This window comes from Labeo rohita, chromosome 14 (genome assembly GCF_022985175.1).
Source record: "Labeo rohita strain BAU-BD-2019 chromosome 14, IGBB_LRoh.1.0, whole genome shotgun sequence".
NCBI classification, from domain to species: Eukaryota; Metazoa; Chordata; class Actinopteri; order Cypriniformes; family Cyprinidae; genus Labeo; species Labeo rohita.
Window position 1 is genome coordinate 29,115,698 of NC_066882.1, and position 11,887 is coordinate 29,127,584.

General features: G+C 46.3%; 1 protein-coding gene across 2 annotated transcripts; it reads right to left on the reverse strand.

The window, feature by feature from the left end:
- Positions 1-604: 604 nt before the first annotated feature.
- Positions 605-5,599, reverse strand: LOC127176618 (uncharacterized). 2 transcript variants are annotated; one of them, XM_051128383.1, is made up of 2 exons: positions 1,670-5,599; positions 1,523-1,605 (listed from the first exon to the last, which is right to left on the reverse strand). In XM_051128383.1, exons 1-2 carry the CDS (start codon positions 5,120-5,122, stop codon positions 1,594-1,596), a joined length of 3,465 nt encoding a protein of 1,154 aa, XP_050984340.1. In that variant the 5' UTR covers positions 5,123-5,599; the 3' UTR covers positions 1,523-1,593. The 2 variants fall into 2 exon arrangements, with proteins under 2 accessions (XP_050984339.1, XP_050984340.1); XM_051128382.1 differs by having other exon boundaries at positions 605-5,599.
- Between the last annotated feature and the right edge of the window lie 6,288 nt (positions 5,600-11,887).

An 11,887-nucleotide genomic window follows, 5' to 3' on the forward strand; every position in this document is an offset into this window, starting at 1 on the left:
GCTTGAAATGGCTGCAATTATTGTTGCTAGAAGAGAGCACCACAAAGAACAAAGAGAGTGATTTTTTTCCACATGTATTAATTTATTTGAAATGCCAGAAGAATACATTATCAAAACATCATTTGCCAAGCCATGTTATATTGAATTTGCTTCAGGAAATAAAAGACGACTTGAAACCTTCAGCTAAGAGTCATGCAATGCCAGGTCTATCAAAAATGCTAGAAAACCTTCAATTTTTGGCTCCGGTTCTTTTCAGCTTACTGTGGCTTCTTTATTTCTTTATTCTTTATTTGTGACTACGCTAATTTGCACTGCACTTGGTATACTGCGTTGGTCGAAATGTAAATGAGATGTTAAGTCGGTGTTCTTCAATTTGCACATTGTTGATAATTCACCTGCAGAAATTTCCCCTCCTATTGGCACTGTTTTGGAATCACACTCCCGCGCTAATTTGCCCTGTTTAGTAAAACTGGCCCCTAATACTCTAATACCAATAAATAAATATAAATTCAAGTAAAAGTGCAAGAAAAGGTTTTCAGTATTTTGTACCTGGTTTTTAATGTACTGAAGTATAAAAGTAAACAAACAAACAAATACATACGTACTGTCACGGGGTGAAGAAACACAGGACAGAAAACTCAGTTTTATGGCCCCGGAGGGTGGGTTTTATTTAACAATGTGCAGAAAAAACCAGAATAATACGTGGGGTGAAGTAGTGAGGCAGCGTGCTCTCAGTCTCTCTAGTGCTCCGTGTGGGTCCAGTGAATGGTGGGTAGGTCAGTCTTCAGCTGCTTTCTGGGAGGTAAAGAAAGGAGAGAAAACGTTAGTGTATGTTTCTCAGAAGAGAAGCCTCTCCCATTGAGCCGGCGCCTCGCTGCTTATGAGGACGCCGGCTGATGAGGCGCAGCTGAGACTGATCCTGCCGTGACGAGCGTGAACGGGCTGTGCTCGTTGGTTTCCAGGGCGACGCTGATAGATCCTCGGGACACTCGTCACACTCCCCCCCCCTAAGCGTCGTCCTGGTCCTGTGGATGATATGAGTTAGTAGGGGAGAGACAGGGGGTGGGTGGGGAGTGACACCTGACAGACCTGCAAAAGCTGCCCAGATCCGAGAGAGCCCGTCGGCGTTGGCATTTGCGGCCCCGGCCCGATGTTTGACATCAAAGTGGAAGTCCTGGAGCGCAAGAAACCATCTGGTTACCCTGGTGTTGGTGTTCTTAGCTCTGGCCATCCACTGAAGCGGGGCGTGATCGGTGACCAGGGTAAACCTCCGGCCGAGGAGATAATACCGCAGCTCCAGGACTGCCCACTTGATGGCCAGGGCCTCTTTTTCTACTGTGGCATAGTTTCTCTCGGCTGGGGTCAGCTTCCTGCTGATGTAGAGTACCGGATGTTCCTCTCCCCCCTGGATTTGGGAGAGGACGGCCCCCAGGCCGGAATCTGAGGCGTCGGTTTGCAGCAGGAAGGGACAGGTAAAGTCCGGAGCGCACAGGACCGGTTCCGAGGTGAGCGCATCCTTAATCCGTCGAAATGCCTCGTTCGCTGCTGGTGTCCACTGAATCTTCTCCGGCTGTCCCTTCCTGGTCAGGTCTGTCAGGGGGGAGGCTAAAGAGGAGAAGTTAGGGATGAAGCAGCGATAATATCCCGCCAACCCCAAGAATGCTCGTACCTGGGTTTTGGATTTGGGCTTGGGCGTTGTTCGGACGGCTTCCACTTTCTTTTCCTGTGGGCGGATTTGTCCTCGTCCAACTTGGTAGCCCAGGTACTTTGCTTCATATAGAGCCAAATGACATTTTCGGGGGTTGGCGGTCAGTCCAGCCCTCCGCAGCTCCGTCAGCACCCTCCGCAGCCGATCGAGGTGATCCTCCCATGTCTCAGAGTGGATGACGACATCATCCAAGTAGGCAGCGGCGTATGACTGATGTGGCCGGAGGATGATGTCCATTAGCCTTTGAAATGATGCTGGGGCCCCGTGGAGACCGAAGGGGAGGGTCCGGTACTGCCAGTGGCCACTAGGAGTAGAGAAGGCGGTTTTAGGCTTTGCAGCCTCGGAGAGCGGCACCTGCCAGTATCCTTTGGTCAGGTCTAGGGTGGAGATGTACCGGGCCCGTCCCAATCGGTCCAGAAGTTCATCCACTCGAGGCATGGGGTAGCTGTCGAACTCGGATATCTCGTTGAGGCGTCTGAAGTCGTTACAGAACCGGAGGGTGCCGTCCGGTTTTGGAACCATTACGATGGGGCTGGACCAAGGGCTGCGTGATGGTTCAATCACCCCTAACTTCAGCATTTGTTGTACCTCGTCCTCGATAGCCTGCCGACGAGCCTCAGGGACCCGATAAGGCCGCTGTCGGACGACAACTCCTGGCGGTGTCCGGACGTCATGGTGTAGCACGTTGGTCCGCCCGGGGAGGGTCGAGAACACATCGGAGAATTGACCGACCAGGTGTTGTAACTCTCCCTTCTGGGCAGCCGAGAGGTGGGGGTTGACATCTACCACCACGGGTTCGGTGGCGCTGAAGGCGGCGAGCTGGTCTCTAGTCCCGATCCATTTTTTAAGGAGATTTATATGGTATAGTTGGTCGGTGCGTCTTCTGCCTGGTTGTCGCAGCCGGTAGGTAACGGGCCCGATCCTTTCCAGGACTGTATAGGGGCCCTGCCAGGTAGCGAGAAATTTGCAAGCAGCGTTGGGGACTAGGACCAGAACTCGCTCACCCGGTTGAAATACCCGTGGTTGGGCTGCCCGGTCATAATGTCGTTGTTGGGACCGCTGGGCCTGGACCAGATGTTCCCGGACTAATGGCATCACTTGATCGATCTTCTCCCTCATCTGTTGGACGTGCTCGACAACAGATCGGTGACGGGCAGGCTGCTGCTCCCAGGCTTCCTTGGCCACATCGAGGAGGCCACGGGGTTGTCGGCCAAATAGGAGCTCGAATGGGGTGAAGCCAGTTGAGGCCTGGGGGACTTCGCGGACGCCAAACAGGATGTACGGCAGCATCAGGTCCCAGTCCCGTCTGTCCTCCGCGGTGACCCGTCGAAGCATCCGTTTTAGGGTCTGGTTAAAGCGTTCGACGAGTCCGTCCGTTTGCGGGTGGTAGACCGTGGTCCTCAACTGCTTCACCCGCAGCAGCCTGCACAGATCAGCCATTAGCCGGGACATGAAGGGAGTACCTTGATCGGTCAATATCTCCTTTGGTATGCCAACTCGGCTAAACAGCTGGAACAGTTCCTGCGCGATGGACTTGGCGGTGGCCTTCCGGAGGGGCACAGCTTCCGGATACCGAGTGGCATAATCGACCACAACCAGGATGTGTTCGTATCCCCGGGCAGACTTCGGCAGCGGCCCTATCAGGTCCATCCCGATGCGCTCGAAGGGCACGTCGATGACGGGCAGAGGAATCAGCGGAGAGGGGGGAGGTTTCCTTGGTGAGGTCCGTTGACACGTTGGGCAGGCCTGACAGAACCGTTTCACTTCCGCGTCCAGTCCTGGCCAGTGGAAACGGTCCCGGACGCGTTGAACTGTATTCTCCTGTCCCAAATGTCCGGCCATAGGATGAGAGTGCGCTAGCTCCAGGACCGTCTCTGTCTTACCTCGGGGTACCACTAGGAGACGTTTTTCCTCCCCCCTTCGCTGTGCGACACAATACAGCAGGCCATTCTGGACCATGAAGTGCGGGACGGGATGAGGAGCTGGCTGGACATCGCGGCCGTCAATGCAGCGGACTTGGGTCCAGCAGTGCTTCAACCGGTCATCCTCCCGCTGCTCCCGGGCGAATGAGCCCCCCCCGGTCACCTGCTGGAAGACATCATAAAAGACGTTAGGGCATTGAGAGGGGGACTCACCGTCTCTTGCGCTATCGGAGGCCAGCAGCGCGGGGCGTGGGCGAGGTCCTCGGCGTGCCTTTCCTCTTGGGCGGCTCCCTCTGGGGCTGACAGGCTGGGTGGTGCTCGCGAGCAGGCGGTCAAACCCTGGCCAGTCCCTTCCTAGGATCACGGGGACTGGGAGATCCTTCACTAATCCAACTTCCAGAGGCCAGGAGCCGGGGGCGGCCGAAACGGTAACCCGTCGGGCTGGGACTTGTCTAGTTTCTCCATGTACACAGGTGATTGGTAATACCGCTTTTGAGTCCCCGCGGGGGGGAAGGAGATGGGACTGTACCAGGCTGACCGCACTGCCGGAGTCCAGGAGGGCGCGGAAGGTCTTTCCATTAATTTTGATTTCCACCTCGGGAGCTCCTGATGGGACATCGGAGTGCACGATGCAACCTGCCAGCCAACTTCGAGGAGGAGGCGCTGGTGCTTCAGTCGGCATGGGTTCGTCGCGAGGGGAGGGAGCCGCCGGCCTGCTGTATGGTCGCGGTGTGCCCTCCGGCGCGCGTCGCTCCTGAACCACCCTCCGGGGAAAAGGCGGCGCTCGCTCCCCGGCATCCCGCTGTAGGGTTGCATCCGCCAGCTCGACGGCCTCAATGAGGTCTTGGAGGTTGTTCGGGCTTCTCATTCCAACGGCTTGGCGATGTGAGCGAGGCAGTAGTCGTAGCAAACGATCGATCACCACACGCTCCGCTACTTGTTCAGCCGAGGGATTTCCTTCGAGCAACCAATGACGCGCCAGCCGCGCGAGCTCGACGACCTGGGCACGGGCGGGGAGACGAGGTTTATATTCCCATTCAGCGAAGAGTTGAGCAGCACATACGGGCGAAAGACCCATCCTTCCGAGTATTTCTCTTTTTACATCCTCGTAGCGTTCAGCCGAAAGAGCCGGGAGTGAAAAATAAGCTCGTTGAGCTTCTCCGCTGAGGAGGGGTGCCAACGCCCGCGCCCAGTCTTCTTGCGGCCAATCTTCAGCTACGGCGGTGATTTCGAACATTTGTAGGAAGGCTTCGATATCGTCATGGGGCGTCAGCTTCGGCAGCAGACGGGCAGCTTGTGCCCGCGGATCTTGTAGCGGAGCGCGTTGGGCGGCGGCGGTTTGAAGAGCCGCGACTTCCTGCTCAGTCTCGCCTTGCCGGGTGGCGAGATGCTCCACTATCTGTTGCTGGCGGATGCTAACCTCTGTGAGCCGTTGTAGAAGCTGTTCCATCTCGCGGGAGGAGCGCACGCCTATCACTGTTGCCGCCGACATGGTGAGGAGAGAGAAAAAAGTTTGGGTCAGTGATTTGAGTTTCTTCTGTCTGTGAATTCTTCACTAATCACGCCTGCATTCTCCACCAAACTGTCACGGGGTGAAGAAACACAGGACAGAAAACTCAGTTTTATGGCCCCGGAGGGTGGGTTTTATTTAACAATGTGCAGAAAAAACCAGAATAATACGTGGGGTGAAGTAGTGAGGCAGCGTGCTCTCAGTCTCTCTAGTGCTCCGTGTGGGTCCAGTGAATGGTGGGTAGGTCAGTCTTCAGCTGCTTTCTGGGAGGTAAAGAAAGGAGAGAAAACGTTAGTGTATGTTTCTCAGAAGAGAAGCCTCTCCCATTGAGCCGGCGCCTCGCTGCTTATGAGGACGCCGGCTGATGAGGCGCAGCTGAGACTGATCCTGCCGTGACGAGCGTGAACGGGCTGTGCTCGTTGGTTTCCAGGGCGACGCTGATAGATCCTCGGGACACTCGTCACAGTACATACATACTGTACATAATGAGTGAACCATGTTTTTTTTTTTAGCATTTTTAAAAGTGTGTGTAAAGTAAAGTAGTGGTAAGAAATACCATACAGATACAATATAAAAACAGATGTGTGATTCATATGTGAATCATGCAGTGCACTTTGAGAACCAATTCATAGTTAATGGTTTGTTAATAGCGAGAACTGGACCTTAAAATAAAGTGTGACCAACCATTCAAATGGAATCCAGAAAAAAAAAAAAAAAAAAAAAACACAGAAAACACAGAATTCAAGATCTGTCTATTATGTAAAAACTAAAGCCATACTTTGACACCGCTGCTGGTGTCCGCACAGTATGACAAATAATATTAAATGTATTTCTGCATTTCTTGACGTTATTAAGTGGTTGTATAATTCCACCTGAAAAGATTGCAAAATACAAATGTGTTTGCCTCTCCTGTGAGGATTAATAATATATTCTAGACAAAGTCACATGGTTCAAAGCGTTTTCTTTGATTTGCTGAGTCCTGTGCACTCAGGAAAGTACAGCAGCTGCACTAAGGAGATTGAAAAATACATCAAGGTAGCATTACTCCTCCCATAATCCCTCAGTTCTCAGTTAGAACTGAGACCTGACAGGTCCGTCAGGCTTTCTTCATTCTGTATAGTTTGATCAACATGGTGACAGTCCCCAAAGGCAACTCTCAATCATAGCCGCAGCTGAACTCCTCTCATCCAATGGCTCACTCTCTGCTGGACCCCACACCTCTCTGACAGGCATCCAATTGTGTGTTATCACACACACACACACACACACACACACACACACACACACACACTGTAGCACACACACACATATACTCAGTTTGTGTTATAGTGAGATAATGGCTTGGTTCTATAACCTACTGAGCCGCCTATGGAGGCAATATTTGAAGACACCATCAGCGCGCTTCTGACACAACTACGGTACATAGTCTGCAGCATGATTACATTGTAAAAGAAAGAAATTACATTTTATCCAGCTTATGAGAGTCACAGACACTATATTTTTGATTACTTTGAATCTATATCACAGCAATATTACCCCAACAAACACACTTACTCAGTCTGAACAAACAATTTTATGTTGTGGTAAAGGTTTGTGATCTCCCAGCATGCACTGCAGCATAAACAAATAATACAGTTTTTGTTTAAGGATGATTGCCTTGCTGGCTGATTTTATTTAATACAATTGCTGATTTTGTAATTGTTAATTGTTGTGGTGTTAAATGGTTAGGTCATCAAGGTTACTCAACATCATGTCATCCCCAACCCATAAAACTGAGACACCATTGAATTTATTTTTAATGAATCCTTAGAAATTTCGCCTCCACTAAAAGTTTGTTCAAAGATATAAACAAAGATATTTTGCGCACTCATCTGAAAATGTACACATAATGTATCAATCGCAATTTGGAGACACTTGCTAGTCCAAAAAAATAAGATTAGAAGGCAAAGTAGATAAAAGCCAAAATTAGAGAAGCAGTCCTCTGTAAAATGACGAGCAAACAATAAAAAGTGTGGACTGTATTGCTGTGGTATCATGGAAAAAAAAAAAAAAGAATTTTAACCACTGATTCTTCACATCATCATCTTTCGGCAATGAAAACAAAACAAACTTGCTTTCGCAGTGCAGAACACAGCGTCTTCTCGACATGATGTAAACACGCTAACTAGCGGAAGTCTTTGTGGGCAGGTAAGACTGTTCGTATTTCACTTCTAGCACTCGTATTTAATTCTAATGTGTTATCCAGTGACGTAGATAGGTAGCAGGCAGAATATTCAGAAATATGACGACTTGTTAAGGCAATTCTGAGTTGACTCTTTATTTCGAGAGACTTTATGTATAATGCACTTTTTTGAACTTTGCTGACTATTTACATTGAAGGACAGCTACGTTACAGACAGTGTTGGGCAAGTTACTCTGAAAATGTAATTAAATTACTGATTACTGATTACTCCTTTTAAAAGTAATCAAATTACTGTTCTGAATACTTTATTTCAAAAGTAATTAGTTATATTACTAGTCACATTACTTTTTTTCCTGTACATCCACAAAATTACGTAAAATATTACGTTTGCGTGTTAACATCCCAGCATAAACACTCCCGATAAAATATTTGTTATTAAAGCATCAGCATTTTGAGTGGTGAGTGGATTGTCTGATTGTCCATTGCATTCCAGAAATCAACACTGTTTAACGCTGTTTTTGTTTTATATTAGTTGTTCTTGTTGCTTTTGTGCAATACATGAATAGCAATTCATTTGTTTTAGATATTTTATGTTTAGATAATTCTATTTTGCGGGAGTTTTGCAAAACATTTTATTCTATTGCTTCCCGCACACACATGAGTCTCCAGTGCCAGTGGATTAGAGACCCCCAGCCGGGCAGAGACCAGCACATGACCATTAGAGTGTTTCATGTGTGGTCATCAGCAACCTAAGGTAGATTTATGAGCAACTCAACAGCAAGTCAGTGCCAAGATGTATGTCTGATGCACTAACATCTGTCTTTGTGTCATATGTCATCGATTCTAATTCAACGTGACCGCATAGGCTCTTAATCTCCCCCTCTGTAGACATGAAACTGTCATGGAGGTACCTGACTCCAATATAATGTACAAACCCCACCAGGAAGTGGATGCCAGTAAAATGGACCATATAGCACCTATCCAAAGTGTGATTGATTGAGGAGCCGTATTCCCTGATGTGAGGGATGGTACAGCTGGCAAATAATTGTTCAAGTATGCATGGCTCAGCATTCGAAAGTTACAAATGTTTGCCAACTGCTGTCAGTGACAACTTATCATCCATTTTGAGGGACAAATAGTTTGTTATGTGTTTACATGTTGTACCATAAAGTGACAGGCTGGTACAGCAGGTATAAGTTAAAATGGTACACCACGGGGGGTTATGTGTTACAATGATTTTACCACAGTTTAAGAAATATTCCAGACTCAATACAAGTTAACCTTAAGCAACAATGTTTATTACTAAACAAATAAATAAATGAAATATAAATTTGAATATTAATCCAACACAGACCCCTGTGGAACACCATGAGTAATTGAGACAGGATCTGAGCGTGCCTTCTTAATCTGCACAAACTGTTTTCTATGACTTAAATAAGATGAAAACCAGAGAAGTGCATTATCAGCTATTCTTTTGCAGGCCAGCCGTTCCAATAATACTGAGTGACTAATAGTATCGAAAGCAGCGATATCTAAAAGAATAAGAATAGACAGAAAACAAGAGTCAGCAACTAGGAGAAGATCATTTGTAACTTTAACAAGAGCTGTTTCTGTACTGTGTTAGGTTGAAAGCCTGACTAAAAATGCTCATAAATGTCATTACTTTGCAGATGTTATTCAAGTTGATCTTCTATTGTTCTTTCAAGTATTTTTGAAACAAAAGGGAGATTAGAAATAGACCTGTAATTACTTAATCATCAGGATCAGTGCCAGTCTTTTAGAGAATTGGAGTGATAGAAGCCATTTTTAATGATGGAGGAACAGTAGTTGATAATGAAGAACACACTACACACTTGCTTTAATAATAGTGAATAAGGCACACATTGAGTGGGAGAAAGTGAAACAGCATTGTGAGGTTTCAACATTTTGTTAACAGTACTCAAATACCTTGTATTAGACTGTCCAATGCAGCTCTTTCCAATGCAGCCTTGTAGAAAAAAATGCTCAGAATGCATCTGTTTATGTACTTCAAGACCAGTTCTTTTGCATAGTCTCTCCGATCGACAACCTAAAGCATTCTGATGGTGGAGTTCAGAAGTATACAAAGGAGAAGGATTAACAAAGATACATTGCGGGTTCTCGAAGGAGCCACAGTAGGCGCATTTCCATTACAGATTTGCGCAAAACTTTGGCAATATTTTCGAAATGTCAATAAAAAAAGTATTGCGAAATGACAACGTTTCCATTAACCGATGTTGTGCGACTAAAACGTTATTTGTTCCTCTCGCGATAAGCCATGGCAACGCTTTTTGGTGGGATTTGGATGGATTTTGGCTTTATTTAATCGAAAGAGGCATATGCGTGTATATTTACAGAAGCAGCGCAGAGAGCCGCTTCGGAAACTTGTGCGGCGCTGCTGGTATAAACATAACATCAGCTCCGGTGACCGCGTCAGAGCCGTTACACGCCGCAGATGCGTGCAGCGCACACAGTCTAAGCATTAATATCAGAGACAGCCCCTTATACTTGAAAACAGCTACGTATGAAGTGTTTCTTGGAGTTTATAGTATATTGAAAAATGATCATATGACTTTTTACATGTGCCATGTGACCTGTAAATGCGAAAAAGCCGTTTCCATTGCAGTTTTGCGAAATATGCCTTTTTTGAATTGCCTGAAAAACCACCTCATGCGAGCGTAAAAACTTGCTTGCGATATATGTGAGTTTTTGCGAAATTGACCTGTTTCCATTAGGCATATTTTCAATTCGCAATTTAAATATTTAAATTTGCGCATCTTGAAGGGTAATGGAAACGTGCCTAGTGTGAAGTATGTAAAACAAACTATTATTATAAAAATGTACCAAATCAGATGTAGAAGTAAAAAAACAGCACTGGTTTACAGAGTGATCAATCATTCCATCCAAAACATTAAGGTCAATATTGTTGATATTACTAAATGAGACAGAGCGCTGAGGTTTAACTCTTGCCAAAAAAAGGGAAATATTAAAAAAAAATATAGGCTTATGATCCGAAATAAGAGATTCAGTTGAAGTAAGATTATGAGGTATAACACCAGAACAGCATACAAGATCTAAAATATGTCCCTTATTATGTGTTGGAAAGTTAACATACTGCACAAAGTCGGCACTATCCTGATCATTTAAAAATTGCATTGAGTGCTAGTAGTGTTATCGAAATGAATAACCACAGCGAAATGAAAATCAAGTTAAAATCTCCCATCAACATGATATTCGGAGATAGGGTACATAGATGTGTTAAAATAGTAGAGAATTCACTAAGAAAAGTATTCATAGCAGATGCCTATAGCATAGCATAGCAGGTCTATAAATCATGACAAGAATAGTGGGAATCGGACCTTTAAGGTGTACAGATATGTACAGATGAAAATAGGCTTCTGTCAAGTACCAGTCAAACACATAAAATCAATATTTTGGTCCTCAATAAGTTCATGAATAAGAGATGTCTTACTGTTGAACGACCGAACATTAAAAAGTGCAGAAACCAAGTGCAGAGGGCATGTAATTTGACCTGGGCAATGGAGCAACTACTTTATGATCAACAGACCTCTCAGCATTTTTAGGCAGTCTTGGGTTAGTAGACCAAAAGAACCAAATTTGTTCACTGCAATCAGGTTTAGTAGAAGCGATTTGTATATTGCGACGAGTCCCACGATGAATGTATTTCGGTCGGCGTATGAGATCCAGATGGTTGAACAGCAACAGCGGAGGTTTAGTTACGAATCTAAGTTTGTATAGGTCTGCCGCCAAGTACATCAGTCGAGGAGCCGCGCTGATGACAGTGGAAGAGAAGACAATCCACAGCAGCAGCTTAAACAACCACATGATGAAATCCTGTAGTACTAGGACAGGCAAACCCACGGAGCCCAAGAAGTCACCAGTGAAGTCGGGCTACAAACGCTGATCCTCCACTGCAAGCCGGGCTACAAACGTCAATCCTCCAATGCAGGCCAGGCTACAAACGCCAATCCTCCACACCAATCCTCACACTGTTTAAAACCAGTTCAGTAATGCAGCCAAGGCTAGATAAATTTCCCAACTTAAAATATCCAAATATAAAAAAATAAAAATAAAACAAAAGACCGGTGAGTAGCAGCAGCCAAACACACCAGCGTTCACTCAACTGGAAAAGTTGAGTTTAATGGATGGGATGGGTTGCTCCATCCAATGAAAATCAGAACCTGTCCACTACTTTCCCCCTCTTGAGCACTAGCGACCTTGATTTTGCTGTCTTAAAGCTCATCCTTGCCCAGATGATGAGTTTCTCTATCCCTTGGAGAATCCACCTGCTTTCCAGTCCAGATGTTGTGGTGATAGTCAGGTCCTCTGCTGACTTAACGATTATGTTCATGGTGAGGGCAAAAAGAAAGACTGAGATGGTGAAACCTGTAATTATGCCTTTCTTTTGGCGATGCCAGTCTGACGTACCTGAACCAGTGGTAAATCTTAGCTTGAAATTGCTGTAATGGTTCAGTGTTAGGTCCATAATTTTGCTGGGATTTTGCTAGGATCTCTGGACTCTATAC